This window comes from Phodopus roborovskii, unplaced genomic scaffold (assembly GCF_943737965.1).
Source record: "Phodopus roborovskii unplaced genomic scaffold, PHOROB, whole genome shotgun sequence".
Lineage (NCBI taxonomy): Eukaryota > Metazoa > Chordata > Mammalia > Rodentia > Cricetidae > Phodopus > Phodopus roborovskii.
The window spans coordinates 1,135,450-1,158,627 of NW_026126618.1; the positions used below are offsets into that span (position 1 = coordinate 1,135,450).

At 40.0% G+C, this 23,178-nt stretch overlaps 1 protein-coding gene across 4 annotated transcripts in view; it reads right to left on the reverse strand.

Moving 5' to 3' along the window:
• Positions 1-23,178, reverse strand: part of Ano4 (anoctamin 4) — a 323,121-nt gene that overhangs the window by 90,713 nt on the left and 209,230 nt on the right. For 3 of the 4 annotated variants that reach the window (XM_051206301.1, XM_051206304.1, XM_051206303.1), the window contains 2 exons: positions 17,026-17,126; positions 13,734-13,778 (listed from right to left, as the gene is read on the reverse strand). In XM_051206301.1, the coding sequence (XP_051062258.1) occupies positions 13,734-13,778; positions 17,026-17,126 (146 nt within the window). The remainder of the gene's footprint in view (positions 1-13,733; positions 13,779-17,025; positions 17,127-23,178) is intronic. The other variant, XM_051206302.1, reaches the window with a different exon arrangement.

Here is a 23,178-nt window from a genome sequence, read left to right on the forward strand (position 1 = left end):
TAATTCTTCCTTGTACAATTATCTATCCCTTTTGTTTCTTTTTGTGAGCCATGTTCCCCCTTTTGCAGTGTGTTCTACTCTTAATAATGTTTTGACTTTATTTTGGAGATCATGTTTCTGTTTTTCATCATCCTGCTTACATTATTTCTGTTTTTGGCTATTCTGTCCTTTCCTAGCATCTCATTTTTTTCTCTTCCATCCCACTACATTCTCTGCCACTTTCCCTCTCCTCTTTAACTTAAGCTTGATTCTCGTTTATTTCCTCTTCCCCGTCTCCTTCCCTTTTCTTACTATTTACACATTTGCCTTAAATCACTTTTAGCTTCATAGCACACTTGTCTTGGTTTTTCCAGGTTCTATTTTTCTATTGGTGATTCAGTTGAAGACCTTAGGCAATTTTAAGTATATTCCTGTGCCTCCCACAATTTTATCTTATAGCGGTTTGTTTATAATCTTAGCGGTGTTGAGGACTGAGCCTTCAAGTAGAGGAGTATGGGGGAATGTATTCAGTGTAATACATAATAATATGTATACTTATGAGAGCTTCAAAATAAAAAAAAATCTTGAAAAAATTAGATGTATTGAAACAACCATATGTGATGGGGGCTGCCTTTCTGTACATATGTTTCTCTTATTGGTTAATGAATAAAGCACTGTTGCTAGTGGCCAGGCAGGAAGGATAGGTGGGGCTACTAGACAAGGAGAATTCTGGGAGGTGTAGGCAGAGAGGAGTTTTGATGTGAGCCTGGGAAGAGAGGACACGGCAGGCGTTCTCCAGTAAGATAAGACCACATGGAAATACATAGATTAATAGAAATGGGTTAATAGTTAAGACAGAGCTAACCAAAAAGAAGTGCAAGCCACCGGAACAGTTTCCTAATTAACATAGCATCCGTGTGTTTATTTGGGGCGGACACGGCTGTGGGACCAGTCTGGCAGGAAAGAGTGCTTGTTGTACATATGCACAAAATGCAAACTAGAAATATTTGAACATGAAAAAGCCAGGCATCAATGTTTCTTAAAAAAACAGCAGTTCTCAACTTATGGGGTGAAAGGATTTTTTTCACAGGGGTCATCTAAGACCACGAGAAAACAGATATTCACATTACAATTCACAGCAGCAGAAAAATTATAGTTATGAAGTAGCAACCAAAATAATTTTATGGTTGAGGGATCAAAATCAAAAAGGTTGAGAACCACTTCTGTAAAAGATCAGAATTCCTCAGCTCAGTAAACCAGCTTTTGCCTAATATATAAATAAGGGAGAAAGTAAAGGGCGAATAATTCAACCAACCAGAAAAACAACCAACAAAATTACTGGAATTGGTAAACATATCTCAATAATAACAACATTAAATGTAAACACCTCAACTACCAACAAAGAGGGGGAAGATTAGCTAGTTTAAAACAAAACAAGATCTGACAATCTATTGTTGGAAAAAAAATTACCTCACTGGCAAAGATACTCACAGAGGTGGCATCAAAGGATAGAAGTCAATCTAACAGGCAAATGGAAACCCAAATAAGCTGGCTTGGCTTAGCTACCCTAATACATGATAAAGTAGACTTCAAAACAAATGTATCTAGATGAAATACAGTCACTGCATATCAATAAAGTTAGCAACACACACACACACACACACAGAGAGAGAGAGAGAGAGAGAGAGAGAGAGAGATGTTATATTATATAAATATACATACACATATACGGGCTTCCAATTTGATAAAACAAGTACTAATGGGCATGAAATGTCAGATAGGTCCTGACACAGTAAAACAATAATAGTAGGTAGTTCAGTACTATACTCTCATCTTTAGACAGGGTCTCCAAACAGAAAGACCACAAGAAACTTCTGACTTAAACTGCATTAGTCAAAATGGACCCAACAGAGATCTTCAGCAACACTGGTTAAAAGATACAAAATAAAAGTTTTTTTTCACCAGTCCATGACACCCTCTCTAAAATAGACTTCATTCTAGGAAACTATTTTAAAACTAACAAATACAACAGAATCAAATAATGTTTTCTATGTTGTCAGATTACAGTGGAATAAAATGAGAAATCAGTAGCAAGAGAAACTCAGAAACTACTCCAATACCCGGAGACCGAGGAATACAATCTTAATATCCAGTGAGTCATTGAAAATATCAGGATGACATTTTAAACTTCCTAGAATCAAATTAAAATGGTGTGTAATTTATCATACCCTTCTGAATGCAGCTGTGGAGTGGGGGGAGGTGGGATGGGAGGGTGGTTGGGGGGCATAGGAGGGAGGGAAAGGAAACTGGGATCGATGTGTAAAATAAGAAAAATAACAAATATAAAAAATAAAACAAAAACAAAACAGAGATCAGTGCAAAACTGGATGAAATGGAGCCCTAAATAATCACACGTAGAATTAATCAAACAAAATTTAGTCCTTTGAAAAGAGATGATTGATAAACCCGTAGACAAACGAGAGAAAAGATCAACATTAACAAAGTTAAGGATAGGAAAGCAATGCTATAAAAGAGTTCAATGAAGTTCAGAGAGTCATTAAATTGCTAAATTCTAAAATTGAAAACTTGGGAAAAAACTTGACACCTTGCTAGGTGCATATGAATGTGTCCTCCTAAAATTAACTAAGAAGCTATAAACATGTCTAAGCAGTGTGACTATAGTAGTAATAAAGAAAAGCTCAGTACTGGGCAAATTTACTCCTGATTCACATTAATTTTTAATACTAGTTCTTCTCCGAGTGTGTCACAACAGACTGGAAGGCATACTACCAAGCTTACTGAAGGCAGGGATATTATGATGCCCACACCAGGTAAGTCACAACCAAAAAAGCAAACTATAAACCAGCTTCTCTGATGAATTTAGATGTAAATTTCTCAATAAAATACTTGCAAACTAAATTCAAGAACACATTAAGAAGGTAATATACCATGACCAAGATGGTTCCATTCCAGAGGCAAGGTTAATTCAACATATGCAAATCTATGACTGTAATACAATGGGTAATTAGACTCAGGGACTGAAATCACAAATCATCTGGATAGACACAAAGAAAGCCATAGACAAGGCTCCTCATCTCTTCCCAACAGATGTCCTGAGGAAAGCAGGAAGGAAAGGAACATAGCGCGACAAAATAAAGGCTGCCTAAGACAATGCATAGCCACATTCCGTGGGAAAACAGAAAGCATTTCCTTTAAAACCAAGGATGGGAGGATCATGCAGTGCTTTGCCATAGCTAGGACAGAAAAGAGAACAAAAGGACACAAATAGCATAGGATGAAAGTACCCTTAACTGGAGATGGTATGACCCTGAACTCAAAGGCTCTAACGGCACCACCACACTTTCCTCAAAGTAACGAAATAAAACTTCAACACGTAGAAATGGACAGTTTTCCCTAGTGCACGAATAGTCTTTGGGAGCCCATTCCCCACGGAGGGACACTCTCTCAGCCTAGATACATTGAGAAGCTCCTAGGCCCTGCCCCAAATGATGTGACAGACTTTGATGGTCTCCAATGGAAGGCCTCACCCTCCCTGGGGAGTGGTTGGGGGGTGGGATGGAGGGGGTCAGTGGAGGGCATGGGGGGGATGGGAAGGAGAGGGAACTGGGATTGATATGCAAAATAAGGTTGTTTCTAATTTAAATAAAAATATATAAAAATTAAAAAAGAATAAAGATAGTATTGGGGGAGTAAAAATAAAATGTTTCCTTCCCCCCCAAAAAAAGAAAGAAAGACATGGATAGTTTTTCTTTATCAATAATAAACTTGCAAAAAACACAAATGGAGACCATAGTAACTTTAAAAACAGATCTAGGAACAAGAACAAAATATAATGACATATACACATGAAAATACCTTAATGAAATCCAACAGTTTAGACGCTAACCTAAAATGTTAACATCAATTTTTACTTTAAAAAATAACTAAGATGCTTTATCACAAGGTTTTTCTTTTTAATAGTTTACAGGTGGGTATTGGTGGTGCAAGCCTTTAGTCCCTGCACTTGGGAGGTAGACCAAGGTGGAGCTCTGTGAGTTTGAGGCCAGCCTGGTCTACAGAGGGAGTTCCAGGACAGCCTCCAAAACAATAAAGAGAAACCCTGCCTCAAATAAAAATAAAATAGTTTGCCTCTCAACATTACCCTTTCTTTTTTAAAGTCAAAATGAGCCGTGTGTCAGCAACCCCCTGTCTTGTGTAAGTTTAGTGACTTCTTCCTTGACTGAACTAACAGGTTAGACGCCCTACATTGGCCCAGAGGTTTTCTGTAACAGAGCCTTTACCTGTCACCCATCTCCAGCTTGTGGTGCTAATCGGACTGCATTCCGCATGACCTGGGCCCTGCGTGTAGTGACTGTGAATGCAGTCTGGCTGGGCAGCAGCTCTCAGTGTGGACAGAAACAAATGAAGCTGTACGGAAAAAATCAAGCGTAACTACTCGATGGGAATGAAGTGGCAACTTTCAGCAGCCAGCTGGGCAACCACAATTAAATGGAATGTGAAGACGGTAAAGGGAGGGCACGGCGAGGCGTTGAGAATGACTAGTTAACTGAGAAATGAAGGGTTAAAGGAAGTGACAATGAAGAGGGTGTGGCAGGGGAGGCACCTGGTACCACTGTGTCTATCAGCAATGTCGCCAACCTTCCCGCATCAACACTTTTAAAACAGGGTAATCGCAATCGAGGTTGTTGTCATCGCCATCATCATTATCATCATCTTTTTGACCATCAGGGTGGTCAGGAAATTCATAAACGATGATGGATGTGAAAAGCTTTGGAGAAGTTTCCAGACACATAGCAAACATTAATGATTTCTAGAGGAACACACAGGACTACTGGAACAGTGACAGGAAGCCAAAGAACTGGATTTTAACACCACAGTGCAAGGACACAGTGAATATGAGCTCTCTTGGGCTGCTTTCAAACACTTCTATCCCAAACTGCCTATCACAGACTCAGCCAAGCAAGGAGAGAAAAGATGAAAGCCAGTAGGCTGGAAAGCATGGGGCTGGTGCTGGAATTCTCCAGTCCATCTCTGTGTACCAGTGAGCCCTGCCATACTATATTCACCCTCATCAAACTTTAGTGCCATCGTCTCTCCAAAATTTCCACCACGTATATGCTCTTTATGCTAATAATACTGTGCTGGTAGGGGTTAGGCAGTAATATCATGGGTATAGTTTTCTTTATTGCAGTGAGAGAAGGTTTTCCACACACAGGGATGAGTTTGGAGTTGGCTAGAAGCTGATTCATAGTCTAAGTGCTAGTTCACTAACCGAGTGAGATGCTGGGCCCGCATGAGGGACTAAGCCAAAGCCTCCCTGAGATGATGGTGGCCAGCTCATAAGACAGTGTGAGCATTAACCAAGATAGTGACTGCCAATGCTCATGCAATTCTTTGGATGTGCAAAAGGTTCCATGTAATGCTGGTTCCTAGGGTAAAGAAAATGATGATGACAGGGTTCTGAAGTACAGAGTTCCAATAGAAATTAAAAGGTTACCATCAGCCCCTATAAGCGACGGTTATCAGCCCTGTGTCACCTCTAACAAACATCTCAAGACAGGTAAAGCTGAAATTTAATGTGACATGTTAAAGGGACAAAATGAGTGAAGCAGGAAGTGTCCCGTTTGTATCCTAGAATAGAATTGTGGCTTACTTCCCCAAGTCTACTGCCTGGAGAAGGGTCCAGGGGTGAGGGGTGGTAAGGGCATCACAAAGGCCTTGGCTTACTGATTTAGCATTGAGTTTTGCTTGGATACCTTGTCATTTTGTTCTGTTTATCCTATTTACTGACTATACAGGCAAATCAATAAAGAGAAGATGGATCACCGCTTGGACATGTCTGGCTTGAACACAGGTTAATATCAGAACTACAAGGTGAGTTACTTTTATAGAAACTTTTCTGAATGGTGAGTCTGGGATTTTCTAGTCTTCATGGCAGGTTCTAGAAAAAAAAAGAAATACCTGAAAAGAAACACAAGCAAATAGGAAGGCAGGTCTACCAGCTCTGAACAAATGGCCTCCCCCGGTGGACCTTAGGAAGGTTTCATATAAATGCGGGGACCCTTAGAAATGGCGGTGACTAGAGAAAAGGTCACATGTAAAGGACTGTTCTTACTCCAGGCATGCCGGCCTGTCAAAGGCCTTTATAAATTATCTCTATGCATGACTCCAGCTTGCATATAGCTGTAGACATGTCTGAAGGACAAGAAGAAAATCTCTTTTTCGATGAGCCCTAAATACCTAGAGGAAGTCAGCAGTAGTGATTTGACCAGACAAAAATGTATGAAACATGCCCTTTTAAAAAATTAGTTTTGAAATTATGATGTACTTACATTTCTCATTTCCTTTTTCTCCCTCCAAACTCTCCCATACACCCTGTCTTAGTTAGGGTTTACTATGTTGTGACGAGACCCCATGACCATGACACCTCTTATAAAGGAAAACATTTAATTGAGTTGGTGGCACGCTTAAGTTTCAGAGGTTTTTAGTCCATTATCATCATGGTAGGGAGCGTGGTGGCTGGGAGTATGGTGTGCAGGCAGAGATGGTGCTGGAGGAGAAGTTGAGACAGGAAGTGGTCTGAGACACTGGACGTGGCTTGAGCATATAACACCTCAAGCCCGCCTCCGCAGTGACACACTTTCTCCAACAGGGCCATACTGATTCCAACAAGCCCACACCTCCTAATAGTGCCACTCCCTAAGAACTTACAGAGGCCAATTACAGTTAAACTACCACAAACTCCTTCCCATTCTCCCTCAAATCCACGGCCACATTTTCACTGTTACCACCTGCCTATATGTATGTACATATACATTCCTAAATATAACCTGTTAATTTTGTATAATGTTACTTGAATGTGTGTTTTCAGGGCTTGAACATCTGGCACTGGACACCCGGCTGGTGTGCTCTTCCCTGGGGAAGACCACCTCTCTTGGTCCCAGTATTCCTCAGTTGCCTCTAGCTTTTTGTGCAGGGTTGAGACCTCACAGGCTTTCCCCTATCTAGTCTTGTATGATAATCATCCTTGTTCAGCTCATGTCTGGGCGTTCACAGCAAACTCCCTGGCTCTTACATTCTCCCAGTCCCCTCTTCCTGCAATGTTCCTTGAGCGTCAAGTGCAAGAGTGAGCCAGGCCTCCTTTAGAGACAGTTGCTTTTTCCTAGACCAGTGTATTATAGGCCCATATTCTAATAGTACATTTGGAGAGATGATAGGATAGATGGAGGCTGTAGCTGTAGTTTTTCTTAGCTCATAGCTTTCGTCTGCTGGAAGTGAAGTTCTCCTGGACTGCCAATAGTCAATAGGAGGTTCAGTTTCCCTTTCCTCTACTTCGAGCCAGGTTCTCCTACATTCACAGCATCTCGAATCAGGTGTCTTTGGAAGCTAATGCCACTCTTTCAGGTCACAGGGTTCGTATTTGGAGCACAGTCTAAATATCTTATGGATAAGTCCAAGGGCCCTGGAACATTTGCATGCATTAAATTTTAATTGTCAGGTTGGAAAAATATAAATCATTTCTCATGCTGCTAGTATGCTCATCTGATATGATTGTAATAAGTTGAGCCTATAATGCATAGGGGCTAGTATTCCCTCTGTCTAATATAATAAAGGATAAACTCAGGCAGAATGTCCGCAATAGGGGTGGAGGGAGAATTATGAGACTTCAAGTACAGCTGCCCACAATAGTCACATTTTTTTACTTTGTAATATTTTCTGAAAATTGTTTTCCATGATCATTTATTCTGGAAGAAAATCAAGCAAAGAGAAGATTATAAACTCTCTCCCTTTATTGGATAGATAATTTATAATGCCTGTAAACCAGCCTGGAGATTAGAATCAAAGCAGTGTTTAATAGACCAGGTACAGGATTAAAAGGTACTTATTACAAATATATGAGTCTGAGTCACATGAGGATGTTATATGGGAGTTGGGTGAGTTTTTGCTATAAAGATGTTTACGAAAGGTGTTTTATTCTCACTAAAAACTTTGGGCTTTTTAATATGTTCATCCTTAAAGGAGAGTTGAGTTAGAGAGGACATTCATGGGTTAATGGGATTGAATGCAATTTATACACAGGAAATAGAAGAATAAATTGAATGCCACATTCAGTATGCTAGGAGACTCTCAGAATGATGAAAGTCAAGTGTTTCATTGCTGGGGTGCTATTAATAGCTCAAGTGGGGACTGTGCTTTTGAACTTGAATTTCAGAGTTAGCTACAAGGGGTGTATGCTCTTCATAAGTTCAAATAGTCTATCCTGGGGTGAATCACTGGGCAAAATACACATCACACTTTCTTCTTAACTGCATTAAGAATAGCCACTAGACACTGGGCTTTGGAACGTGTTATCACTCCAGTGTTGCCCAAAATAAAATGCTTCATGGCAGCAATGAAGATTATCTCCAGAGAGCCTTGCCCAACCAATGCGTCATGCTTGCTACCATAACTAGGATTTCTTTTTCTTTTATTCTTTCACATTCCTCCAGTATGTGCCATTGTCTCGGTTGCTCCAAGATGGTAATTTCTGCACTGGATATCAACTTTTCCATGATAGAAGTTAGTGTTTATTAAGCCATTCTTCTAGTTCTAGAAGCAAGCTCACATTCACTCAAACTACGTCCTCTTCATACTTAAAGAGCATGGTCATAAATTGCCTCCCCTTCATCTCTCCTGCTGATACCTGTTCTAACTCCTTTCTTTCCTGCCCCTTCTTCCATGCTCCTTATTAAGATACTCATTGCCTACAAAGCTTTTCTAATAACTTCCATTCTATAGTCATGATTCCTAAAAGCATGTTGTCTTTAGCACAGTGTGTGTTGTATGCCTCTAATCTCAAAACTTGGGAGGCCGAAGAACAAGAATTTCTGCATGTTCTAGGTCAGTCTGCACTGCATAGTGAATTCCAGGCCATCCTAACTACACAGTGAGATTCTGTCTCAAACAATAGAGAAGATACAACAACAAAAACATGCCTCTTTCCTAGCAGCATCAGCATCATTTAGTGTTCAAGAGAAATGTAATTTATCAACCGCATTTAGACTTACTGAATCAGAAACCCTGAGGATGGACCCAGCCATCTGCCTTTTTAGTAGCTATTAAGTAATCCTGATGAATATTTGAGAATGCCATTTCCATAGAAACTGCTACTATGGCCATCATTAATGACTTACAGATGTGATAAATAGATCCTCACTTGTCGCCACCCATCAGAAGGTGGAGAACACACACTCCTATGTAAACTTGTTTCTGGTGCTATTGATGTCACCTGCTCTTCACTTCCCATCTGTCCCCAGACTCTTCTGTTCATCACCTTTTGTCTATTTGTGTCCCCTTAATGCAGATTTTTAAGAGAAATGTCATTCTGTAAATATGTTTCTCTATTGGTTAATGAAAAAAAACCCATTGGCCTATAAGAAGGCAAGATAGATGGGACTAGGAGACAAGGAGGATTCTGTTAGATAGTAGAGGAGTCAAGATGTAGGCTGTGAGATGATAAGAAGTTCGGACTCTCTCTCTGGTAAGGTCATATAGAAACACTTAGATTGATAGAAATGGGTTAATATTTAAGACAGAGCTAGCCAATAAGAAATTCTAGTAACAGACCAACAGCTTTATATCTAATACCGCATTTCTGTGTGTTATTTGGGGCTGGCACAGCAGTGGGACCAGGCTGGTGGGAAACTGCTCGTAACAAAATGACACCTCCAACATGGGTACTAAGAACTTCCACTTAAAACTTGACAAAAGCTTAAAAAGGGACTTTAGAAACAAAAGAACAGAGACAAACAAGGCTTCTTGGTAGCAGCATTTTTTTAGTTGGGCTCTGTTTTGCTAGAGACAAGCAGAGACTCACTCAAGCGGCTCCTTTAAGGGAAGTTTCCTGACTCAGTGTAAGTGGCAAAAAACTGTAGGGCTCTTTAAAGAGGCCCTGCTAATAAGTGAATGGTGTGTATGAGCAGCTGGCGGTGGCAATGACCACATCTCTAAGCTGGCACCATGCAGCTTGATGGCAGCACAGACCAAGGCAGTGAGCACAGCTCTCAGTGCTGGTGGTAAACACACCCTACCATCTTGGATAAACAGCGGCTAAAACAGCTGTGGTTTTCATCTTAGCAATGTTGTTGTTTAGCAGATGAAAGACTTGTGGCCAGAAAAAGATAAAAGATTTGCAGTAATGACAGATTCAGATAAAGAAAAAACCTCCAAAGTTTAACAGGGTATTTAAACATATACATAGGCTTGGGAGAGAAAAAGAAACAGGATAAAGTTTTTTTTTTTTTAAAGAAAGGAAGGAAGGAAGAAAGAAAGAGAGAGTAGCTGGGTGTGGTGGCATGCACCTTTAATTAAAGCACTAGGGAGGCAAAGGCAAGCAGATCTTTGTGAGTTCAAGGCCAGTCTGGTGTGCAGAGAGAATTCCAGAGCAGCCAAAGTTACACAGAGAAACACTGCCTCAAAAAAATGAAAAAAAAAATAGAAGTAAAAGAAATAGAATAATAAAAAAGCCACCTATAGATGGGAAATACACAGAGTCTGGATACTATATGCTATTGTGTTGTCTCTGAATTGCTCAATTGTTAAGGAAGGAACAACTGCTAAAATACACCTGATTATCAATGCTGCTGAATTAATCCAATTTATATATTTTTAAAATGCTTTGACTTCAAAATTTAAATATAAGGACAGGTTACTGGGGAAAAGAATTTCTATTTTGTTCCTACAGAAAATGAAAAGCTGTAGATTTCTTTCAGACTAACATGGTTTGATCAAGCAAGACCCCTTGAAACAGTGTCCCAGGTGATCCAACATTCAAAACAGCTGGGACAAGCCAACCTTGAAGACTACAGCCAGGATTTCTGCATCTTCTTAGGTTCCCGATGATATTACAGCATCCCCAACCAGTAGGAAGCAATTGGGAAAGAACAACACCCAAATTCCCAAATATTGACTATAAATGTTTGCTCTCATTTAAATGGGTTTGGTTATAAATAGTTAATGATCACAACCAATCTCTTTTTAAAGGTAAAAAGGGATTATGGTATAGAAATGAATACCTTTTTTGGAATGGATTTTCCTTTATTGATACAATTTAAGGTCAATTTTGCAATATGTCTATTTCTCTTGTTTAGCTACTGTGTTTATATATCTCATTTAAAATGTAATGTATAATTTAGTACAAATTATAGATAGTTACCTATAATAGTCAAAACTTATATTAGTTAGGATTACTAGATATACAGAGATATATTTGAGATGGGTAACTATTCTTCAAACATTTCAAAGACCTACAGAATTTAAAATGGAATATGGCATTTAAAATGGTTTAGGGTTTTTCTTGACAGTGAGACATAACTGCTCTTGGCAACACCAGCTGCATCACAAAGGAAGATGGACATTGAAAAAACTCATTATGGAGTTTGCTTTCAATATGGCAAGACCAGCCATTTGGGCAAGATAATGCTCTTGTCTAGGCTGTTTATAGTCTTTATAAAGTAGACATGCAGGACCCACAGGAAAGTGACTGCTGATACAAGGTGGACATTGCTACAGGGTTCCTGATTCATGGAAGAGCCTGCCAGACAGTCTGCAGGACACAGAGAAAAGTGACTGACAAACTGCCAATACAGGTGGACAGTTTAAAGTTTCCTCCTTTGCTGAGGAATCTGTGAGAGACACTTTGGCCTATGAGCCAAAGATGAATGAACCAATTTACAGAAGAACTTCAGGTGACTGACCAGACGAGATGTCTCTGTCATTTCTAGAGGTTATATATTATCCTTCTGTGGTCGTTGATAGAGATGAAGACAGATAGTAATGGTTTCAGTTTACCTTAGTAAGGATTAAAGATAAGTTACATATAAGACTTTAGACTCACAAAATAGGATAGAGGATGGATATTTTCTTTAAATCTTGCTAAAAGTTAATGGACTAAATATTGTTAACTATAGTTCTTATTTTATATTTGTTTTGTTATATATTTTATTATGTTGTTTTGTTATATATTTTATTATGCTAAAGTTAAAACCCTTGTTTTTATTTAGACAGAAAAGAGGAGATGATGGGAGATGTCATTCTGTAAACATGTTTCTCTTATTGGTTAATGAATAAAGCCCTGTTGGCCTATAGAAAGGCAAGATAGGTGGGACTAGGAGACAAGGAGGATTCTGGGAGAGGTAGTAGAGGAGTCAACATGTCCAACATGAGAGAAGAGGTCCAGACCCTCTCTCTGGTAAGATAAGACCACATGGAAACACATAGATAGAAATGGGTTAATATTTAAGACAGAGCTAGCCAATAAGAAGCTCTAACCATTGGCCAACAGCTTTATCACTAATAGACTCTCTGCGTGTTATTTTGGGACTGATGGGGCTGTGGGACCTGGTTGGCAGGAAAGTGAACATTATAGAAATTGCCACATGGCTTCTTCTTTTCAGTCTTTATATCTTTCTCAGGAAATCCCACACATTATCCTGGCCAGAGTTATGGCTTCTATGCCACTTGTGTCCAATTGGATTACCTAGCTTTACTTTTCATTTGGGTGGCTTCACATCAGTTTCAATGGCCTCTAGGACATCAACGCTCCTTCAGTGTACTGCCGTATAATGCAGAATATGGTTTATTGAGATAGGGTTTCTCTGTGTAGGCCTGGCTGTCCTGGAACTCACTCTGTAGACCAGGCTGGCTTTGAACTCAGCAATCCCAAGCGCTGGGAATAAAGGCGTGCGTCATCACTGCCTGGCTAATAATGCAAAGTCATGAAAAGACAGTCACTAGCTACCGCATCACACATGTGCATCTGCTGTGCCTCCACTCTTCTTTTGCCTCTAGCTGTAGTTTTCCTCCTCAGAAGTAGGGGATGCTCCTTCTTAACTCTCAGTTCTCAAGCACCTGTGAAGTACTAACCTTTGCCTAACCTTTCACAGTTTTATTGACTTTGCTTTTTTTTTTTTTTTTTTTTTTTTGTCTATTCAGGAGGCAGAATGTGATTAAAAATGAAAGCTGAAGAGAAAAGGAGAAAAAAAATGGGTAAAGAGGAAGACACACACACACACACACACACATATTCTTTATGTTATATATAGACTATAAACAGTGGATCTACCTATTGAATCACACTGAATTGAATTACCTTAATGATTTTCACAGGAACCCAAGGGATACCCATTGAAGCTATCAGTTCAGCTCAGGGGAAGTAGGTATATAAGACCAATTAAGACTTTGGAGTTAGAGTCACCAATGGTCACAAAGTAAGTAGAGGACATCATTGGCATTCCCTTGGCTTCTAATAGAACAACAAGGAAAACAAGCTTTGGAAGGACACAAACTACAGTAAGGACAATGTTCATCCAATGGTTCTTTTTTCCATGCAGAGTGCTATAAGAGCTCTCCAGTATCTCTAAATATTGTATCAACCAAATGTCACTGATACTAAGAACTCTCCCATGATGCGGGAATAGACACCAGCTTTTTGGCAAAGTGACCACTTGTACTTCTAACTCTCACATTACAAACAGGGGAGGGAGAAATTTATGTGGAAAACAACTTCCAGGCTAAAATGTCTCCGACTGGCTGGTATTGGGGGCAATCATTTTTTTTTTTTCAGGCTAACATGAAAACATGATTTTTGGAATGTGTCATTCTATCATCTACCATCTTCCTGGGCTTGTTGCTCCTTGTCATTGCTAGGGTACAGTAGTCAGCAGGCATCACCATGGACACAGAGTGCTACTAACCTGCTCATGAACTTGTACCGGCGGGGCAGGTAATAGATTTTTCTCCTGGAAGAACAGCAAAAATGAAGCCAGTCGAGAAGAAAACCCATCGTCAGTTACAGTTTGAACTAGCAAGGAAGGAAAGGAGATTGAAGATAGAATCCTGTAAGAGGTGAAGAAGAAAAAACTAAAGAGAGATTAACAGGGGGAAATGTAGTAGGGACACAGGGCGAGTGGGCACGTGGAGTTGTAACACCCTATGGAACGGTTTCCATCACAATTTCGTCCTTTCATTACTATAATTGTGTCAGAGCTGCATCTGGCCTACAGCCCATGGCAGGCAGTGTGATACCTTAGGGAGATTAGTGTTTCTTATGGATTCAGTGGAGGTCTACTTTTATCCTGAGAAATTCAGAGAACTAGGGGCAGCATACATAATTTATATGCTATTATATTAAGATAATATTTATATAGCAATTTGGGTTTACAGAACACTTTTATCACAACCTTGATAGAGGTATAAACACGTATATTTCACATCCGGTACAAGAAAAGATTGTATCAGTAGTCAACTATAAGTTGTATAAGTTGTATCAGTAGTCAACTATAAGTACCCAGATGGGTATTACCACCACCTTACTGTTTACAGGTCCACTAAACAGGCAAAAACACAAGATCCTAGAAAACAAAAAAAAACTAGGAACAGGATACAATAAAGATCTGCTATGTTGCTTCACTGTAATTAATTTTTAAAAAATACTTGAATGAGAACTCTGGGCGTATTTGAGTAGACAGCCTGTGCATTGGACACCTCACTAAACCTGGTTTCTTCCCACAGTTCAGGTGTCTACCACGGGGTCAATCATGAGAGTGAGGTAGCTCATGGTATTCTGTATGGTCAGTGTGCTATTTTGCTTTTGTAAAGAGGGGACTTAACATATTAAACAATATCTGCCTCATTTGGGTCAACGGGTGCAGAGAACACAAAGCCAGACAAGGCAGAAGGAAAAGACGAGTTTTTAGGATATCATATTCTGTATGGTTCTATATATGATTTTATGTGATTCTACATGATGACACACATTTATAAGCCTGTATATGAGTGGGCCATACGCTTTAGACTTTAGTTAATAATATGCTTCTTTCACACACCCACACTAATATGAGATATTGGTAAGAAAACTGTGGAAGGTTGGGGTATACAGGACACACTGTGCCCTAGGCCCAATTCTCTCTAAACCTAAAAGTGCTCAGAATCAGCCCAATATTTTCAAACCCCAAATTTATGGAAAGAGAGGTATGTAAGAAGCAAGCTTATTAGAAATTTCCCATTCTACATTAAAAAAAATAATTGTAGAATTAAGCAGGAAGAAATCCAAAACTGAAATTTAGAGGCACTGTCTACTGAAAGTAACAAATCATGTAAGATTCTTTGGAACATTTGGGTTCAGCTAACTTGATATCTGTACATGTTCCTAAAATGGTATGATGAGAAAATTCCTTTGGAAACACATGTGCTCAGGCTAGAGCCACATGTAAAACTGAGGACAATACATGCTCATGAAAATGTGCATACATTGGGCTATTAACAGGGATGCTACACTCTGGTAAAATCATATCAATATTAATGGTGCCAATTACTGTCACACGTAATGTCATTTTCTCTTCAAACATTTTTCCTGTAGGAATTTTTACATCTGAGATTATATTATTAATCAAATTCATTTTCAGTTTGCTGCTTGAATCATAGTCTCTTAATGCTGCATAAGAAAACTATTCATGCTACTTGAGGTAGAACTTCTCTGCCATGAAATGTGCTTGCAGTATATTTTCCTATCATGTGAGGCCAGGACCTTTGGAGATGAAATCCTTCCAAGTTGTACGAGGTCTGGCTTTGTATTACATTATTCGGGTTTCTGTCTCCTTAGGTTCTTTATTATAGAGGCGTGTTCTTGTTAGAGGGGTTGTAAGTTTTAGCCTGGGGAAGGGGTATTAATTTCTATCTAAATGTAATTTAGAGTGCTTTCCCCTTTTGTACAATGTGGTATCAGACATAGTTGGTACATTGTTAAGTCACAGGATTTAATATTTTAGCATAGCTTTTTTTCACCACAATTGTTTTTCTTTCCTCCTTATTGTATATTTGCATGTGTGTATATGTCTGTGCTTGCATGTGTGTGTTTGCCCTTGAGTTCTCAGATTGCCTTTTCAACATTTTACATACAGAAATAAATCATAAGGCCAAACTATGCTTATTTTTGAGAATTTCGCCTCCAGGAAAACAGAAAACCTCTGCCTATATTTTGACTTGATATTAGAACTTAAGACCAATAAACAAAGAAAATAAATAAATAAAATGTTCTGAGAGGCTTATGGATGGAAATTGGCCTTTTGTAATTCTGTAAACCTGTAAATCTCTCTCTCTCTCTCTCTCTCTCTCTCTCTCTCTACCCCTCCCCATTCTAGGTTTAGCAGAACACTGGTTTTCATAACTTTAACAGCCCACTAAGAGGCATTTTGTAGAGCTGATACCAACTTGTCTAATTTTTGTCATCCATCTTGGTCTTACTGGCAAGCTGGAAGTACTTAACACAAGTCACTTTTTAACTGTCCTTGGCACTAAAGGACTTTGCATCTCAACAGATTCTATTGGCGATTCTCCTGACCGCTCACCCCACTCTCCTTACACACATCTTTGCATTTGTAATCACAGGTTTACTATCTCATTTTGTTGTTTCTAAGAAATGAAGATCACATTTCCATAACCAATAATGAAGTGAGCATAAACACTGTGAGATGGAGGCAAATTGAGCCTTTTAAATAACCTAGCAACCCATACAAAGTATCTTTATTCAGCTTGGGACAATTACCAATTAATTTTACATATATAGAGTTTATTACGTCTTTATTTTAAACATATATATATTTAAGATCATATTTTATGAAAATTTTAAACTTATTTCTTGGAAAAACTGATTTTTAATTTCTTTTCTGGAAGTTACTGCTCAGAAAAGGCCATGGTATATGCTGTGTCTAGATGTGTCTAGCTGTTCAAAGCAGCAATACACAGAAATTCTAGAAATGACACTTCCAAAGTACAAATGCTACTTGGAAATGCTACTTGATAGCAGGAAGGAGTCACTGTGGGCACGAAGACTGATTTGCATTTTCTAAACATTAGGAAAAATTTCTGCTTTAATGACTTCTCCAGCCTGTGTTATGATTTTATTTGTTCCAGGAAACAATGTCATTAAGTTTACAGCGAAGCAGCAGAGGGACAGAGAGAGTGGCAGGGAAACACATCCACACCTACCTGAAAGGCATCCTTACATTCATTTGCTCTGCATATCTTCCAAGGACTTCCCATGGGGCATGCAACTTCACAAAGATAATGTCACTATTTATTAGAGAGGACTGAAACAGAAAAAAAGAAACTAAATTGAAAAGTACATCCAAATCTCCCCCAGTTTAAATGTAGCTGGAACTTGGAATGCATTGGAGTTTATAATTTGGGGCATTCTTTGGCAGTAAGCCAGTCCCTTAAAGTGTGCATATATTCATTTAACAAATGTCCCTGTTTCAAGCTCTGGAAAACCAGCTGTGAATAAAAGAAGAAAGAGTGATGTGTATATTCTCCATAAATATTTAAAAGGAGCATATGCCAAAACAGGTTTAAAAGAGAGGGATAAATTTAGGCAGAGTGAATATTGTGAGGATGAGGTACTGGGAAGAGTTGGTGTGGAGAAGGCACACACTACTTTATACAGGGGTTGAGAGAAGGCCTCTCTGTGGAGGTGACCTAAACTGAGACCTGAAGGAGACACAGACAGGAGAGTGTGGATGTGTGCCAAGGTCATGAGCTGAGAGTTGAGTGTCTAAGGTGTGTGAAGTAGAGGAGTCACATTAGAGGCTGGGAAAATGAGTAGAAGAGAGTATACACCCTTCCCAGGCTGTTGGATCTCACTATTAGAATGTAGAGAAGCCATCTTGATTTTAGTGTTCAAAGATCACTGTGGCTTCTTGATGGAGAAGAGGTTATAAGGGAGAGGTTTATTGAAGGGAGAGAGGAGAGTCAGAAGATGGTTCAGAGGATAAAGCTCTTGCCATACAAGCATGAGGAGTGGAGTTCATGTCCCTAGAACCCACATGGCGGGCAGGGCCAGCGCTGTGGAGGTCGAGGTGAGTCTGTGAGGTCAGGTAAGAGAACTTGCCCGAGTGAGTGAAATGGAAAGCTGCCAAGGATGATACCTGATGATAACCTTTGGTCTCTGCAAATGCTCATACATGTGAACCCACACACATGCCAACACCCACACAAACATGGAAAGCTATCAAGGAACTCATACGAAGTGGAAAGTTATCGAGGAAGACACCTGGCTGCAGCCTTTAGTCTCTGCACATGAATCACACACGTAAACTCACACACATGCAAATGCTCAAGCAAACATGCACATATATCCCACTCATACTCCCTCCCCAAAAGAGCAAAGAAATGAAGAAATGCTCCCAGCTGACAAGATGCAAACAAAAGTTGGTGAATCAGTGTGGGGAAGTGTTTGCCAGTGAGATGGGATCTGAAGCTGGGACGGTGCCAGGCAGCCTCTTCCGAGGCACACATTGGGTCTTTGGGGGCTTTAGAATTGACCTATTACTTGGATATGGAAGTAAACTAGAACTTGACACCCTGATAGGAGCCCTACAGATTTTGGTCTTTGCCTATGCTAAGGAGGATATGAATAGCCAACTGCAAAATTATTCTTTGGGCTTGGCCTCCTAAAGGGAGAGGGTAATTAATAGGAAGGGGTAGAGGAAATACAGTTAGCCCAAAAGTCTAAATGTGTAAGGCGGTCCCTTGTTTATCCAGACCCTTCTTGTGCATGCTGCATGCCACTTACACTTTTTAAAAATAATTTAAGAATATTAACCTGCTCCTCCTAATTCTCTCTGGTGACAGTTAAATTCCTATACTACACCCAGGCCCTGACTGAAGAAAAAGGTAAATACGTCAAAGAGGCCATGAGGAATAAATAAATGCCAGGACAGTTAACCGAAAGAGATCTAAGAAAGCACAACAGAATAAAAAATGTGACAGGAATTAAATATACATCTTTCAGTAGTAACTCTGAATACCAATGGTCTCTATTGCCCAAATAAAAACACAGACTTGCAGATTGGATCAGGAGACAGGATTCATCTTTTTCCCACCTCCAAGAGACAGCCCCTCACCATCAACAAGAGACAACCACCTGAGGGGTAAGAGGTGGGAAAAGGTACTCCAAGCAGATGGAACTAGGGAACAAACGATAGACTTCCGACCAAAACCAGGCAGGTGGCACCAAGGAAAAGTTAGGTGAAGACTGAAGAAGCCGCCAGTATCCCAGGAAATAAGACACATCAACAAATACAATATGGCAAAGGAAACTGAAGCGAATTAGTAGACAGTCCACAGAATAAGAAAAATATCTTTTTAGCTACTTATAACAGTATTAGTGACTAGAATACACAAAGAATCCCGGAAACTAAGAATTAAGAAAACAACCCAATTAAAAACGGTGTGTGGAACTGAACAGAAAATTATTTTTTTAAAAAGAGATGCAGATGTCTAGGAAACGCTGTAAGAAGTGTTCAGCATCCTTAGCCATCGGGAGAAGGCAAACTAAAGCTACTTATTTCAAGATTCCCGCTCACTCCAGTTAGAATGTACATTATCAGGGCTCTAATAACTATGCCACAAATCTGGCAAGCAGAGAAGTCTTAGGCATTGTCAGCGGGACTACAAATGTTTCTAAAATCAGACACAATGTTTCTAAAAGAAATCTAGAAAGAGAACTGCTGTAGGGCCCACCTATTCCACGTCAGAGCAGAGGCCCCCAGCAGATTTTATAGCCTACCACAGAGATACCCATGCATCCCTCATTACTCTTCCATGTGCAATGACTAGGGAATGGAATCGACCAAGGTACCCGTCAACATAAATATGGGTAAGAAAATGTGACATATATACAAGTGGAGTATTAGTCATCTGTAAAGAAAAATGAAATTTATAGGTAAATGGATAGAACTCATAAAAAAAATATTCTGTGTGAGGTAACCCTGGCCTAGAAGGGTAAATTTCAAATGTGGGTCCTACTTTCAAATCTTTCGTTTTGTGTAGTTAATTAGAGAATAAGCAGGAGCCAGAAGAACAGAAAGGAATCTTTCATGGAAGGTCATGTTAAGAGGGGGAGGAAAGAAGGTTATAGATAAAAGGAAAATAGTGTGTGGGTGCTGAGGGAAGAAATATTTAAGCAGGGAGGGGGTGGACTGTGTGTGGGACAGATGGCCATCAAGGGAGGAAGATGCAGACCTACCACAAAGGGATGGGTATAAATGTGGAAATATACTATCTTATAACCCAACTAAATTTAGTAGAGGGGAGGGAATACTGAGATTCAGCAGATTAAGAAAGAACTGGCTTAACCAAAACCAGGAATATATGGAAGAATCTGTTAAAACCCACTAGTCAATAAGCTACTTTCAAAATAGAACTAAAAAGAAGAGTTCAAACAGAATTGACCTGCATGGGTGAACTATGTCGGTTCCGGAAGGTGTGGGTTATTAAATGAAGTCACAGTACAAGGCATGGGGTGACTCTGTAGTGACTGGCTAGAGAGGCCCTAGAGGTCTCCAAAACAACACAGGTTATTGCCCGACCATAATGATACACTAAGACCCCCTACTGAAAACAACACACACTTTGGCTATAGGTGACAGAAACATCAGTTTCAAACTGATCAGAAGACATTCTCCCTCCTTTCATAGCACTAAGAGAAGCTATGCAGATGCTGGGGTAGAAAACCCATCAGTGGTCTTATCCAGTCCTGAACCATGCCACCATACTGACTGCAGGTAGGATGTACCTGCTGGTGCAGCAGACATGACTCTTATGGGATTACTGACTGTTTTTGATTGAGTTTGAGACTCTCCACAGGAGAGAATTTCATGTCTGGTACTGTAATACTAGTCCAAAACTCATAGCTGGGAAGGTCATAGTTCCTAGAGTAGAACTTGTTATTGCTACCTTGTTAAATGGCCATGCTGTCAAATTGCCTTGTAAATATTTGTGTGTATACACATAGACCCGTACTGCCCTCAGATGTGGTCAGAGAAGATTCTTTTATCTTTTTACAGTGGAAAACAGTCAGTAGAGTCAACACAGGAATACAACAAATGGGAATGCTACTGATTTGCATAACCTGACAAACTCACACGATGTGACAAACTTTCATTTAGAATACAATCTATGCTTAGAGTATAGTCTATCCATGGCTTTGCTGTGATGGCTAATTTCACGCAGAACAAACCAGCCAGTGGACAAACAACCCATACAAAAATGCATGAAAACATCGAGGAAAATGCATTACACCACCCCACTCTAGGGTCATCATCAATGCTGCACTCTGGGGACTAAAGAAGCCAGGTTCTTTACTTGAACACTGACTTGCTTTGTCCACTGAGATTCCAATGTGGTAAACTCATGCTGTTTTTCAGGAAACCATAGCTCATCTTTACTTATTTTCCTTGATATTTAAGTAACTTTATTCTGTCTAAGAACTTTCACATGTTACCTTGTTTTATCCCCCACACAAGCTCACGACAGAGGCTTTTCCTGGATGGTATAGAGGAGAGAGAGAGACAGACCAGCTGACTCCAGAGCACACAGAATGTCTGTCCTGGATGCAGCTGGTTCCATGCCCACAGCTCCAGGTGCCTCTGTGAACTTTATCTAGGGGCTTCTTAAAGTGCACATTGTCTGCGGTGTCTTTCTATTAGCTTACGTAGGAAACTCTTAAAAGAACATCCTATGTTAGAAATCAAGCAATGGCATCAAAGGATACTCTTATGACAGTTGGAAAGGAAACTTAAGCTACCGATGAACCAGAATTAGGCTGGGAGCTGCCATATTTATTTTGATTATCTTGACAAAATAAATGTTAACCAGTTCCCAAGAATAACTGATAAATACTGGTCCATGAGTTCTATGTGTTTTTGTGTGTGATCATGAGAAAAATTCAGTGAAACGTGGTTGTGTAACCATTCAAGCAGTAACTAACAAGGCTGACCTATACAGAATACTTTCTGAGCTCCATCCCTGAATAGTTAATGTGAAACAGATGACTGGTAATTATACAGCTCATGCACCAATCTTTTCTCTGCCACTGGATGATCATACTGCCATTTCAAACAGATCTTTCCCCGTTACTAAATGTCCCTTGGCACAAAAATCCAAACGTGCAAGTAAGTGCATGAGGGAACAGAAGTGAAAATGAGTTACATCATTAAAATACTGCAATAAACATCCCTTAAGGTAGAACTTTGGTGAATAGAAAAATGATGGTTTAGTGACATTTGGAAACATGTGCTTAGGTAAATAACCGGAGAAATTATCAAGGAGCATAGGAACTACCTGTAACAGAAGTAGATAAAATACTAATTTTTTTCTTTCATTCCACAGGAGTTATATTTCATATCTTCTAAGTACTAGATTCTAGGGATAAAAAGGTATGCAAATCACAGCCTTTGCCTTGGGATGTAAGATTAATTTCATAAGTAAATGCTAAATAGAGCCGTAGGAAGAGAAAGTAAATAAATGAAGCCATAAACCATAATCTAACAAGAGATCTGTCTCACAAAGTGTGTGTGTGTGTGTGTGTGTGTGTGTGTGTGTGTGTGCACGCACCCATGCATCTTCACTTTTTATGACCCCTGACATCATTACAAAGAAAAATTAGGGTAATCACATTTGAAAATAGAGGAACAGAAGTAAGGATGCTGTTACACTGGTAGACTGTGGACTCAGTCTGGAAATGTTCACCTCAAGATGCCCATGAGAAGATATCTTACAGCACATTTGATAAATGAGTCTGGAGCTTCCAGGAGAAGACTGGACCAGAGACACAAGGCGTGTGTAGCTAGGATAAGATGGGTTTGAAACTTAAGTATAGTGCTGTCTGTGAGGCTGCATTTCAGAAGTTACATGGGACTCTGAGATTGGAAGAAGATGTGATCCTCACAACCCCCTGCCAGCTCTGTGATCCACTCTACCCCCTGCCAGCTCTGTGATCCACTCTACCCCCTGCCAGCTCTGTGATCCACTCTACCCCCTGCCAGCTCTGTGATCCACTCTACCCCCTGCCAGCTCTGTGATCCTCACTACCCCCTGCCAGCTCTGTGATCCACTCTACCCCCTGCCAGCTCTGTGATCCACTCTACCCCCTGCCAGCTCTGTGATCCACTCTACCCCCTGCCAGCTCTGTGATCCACTCTACCCCCTGCCAGCTCTGTGATCCTCACCACCCCCTGCCAGCTCTGTGATCCACACCACCCCCTGCCAGCTCTGTGATCCACTCTACCCCCTGCCAGCTCTGTGATCCTCACCACCCCCTGCCAGCTCTGTGATCCACTCTACCCCCTGCCAGCTCTGTGA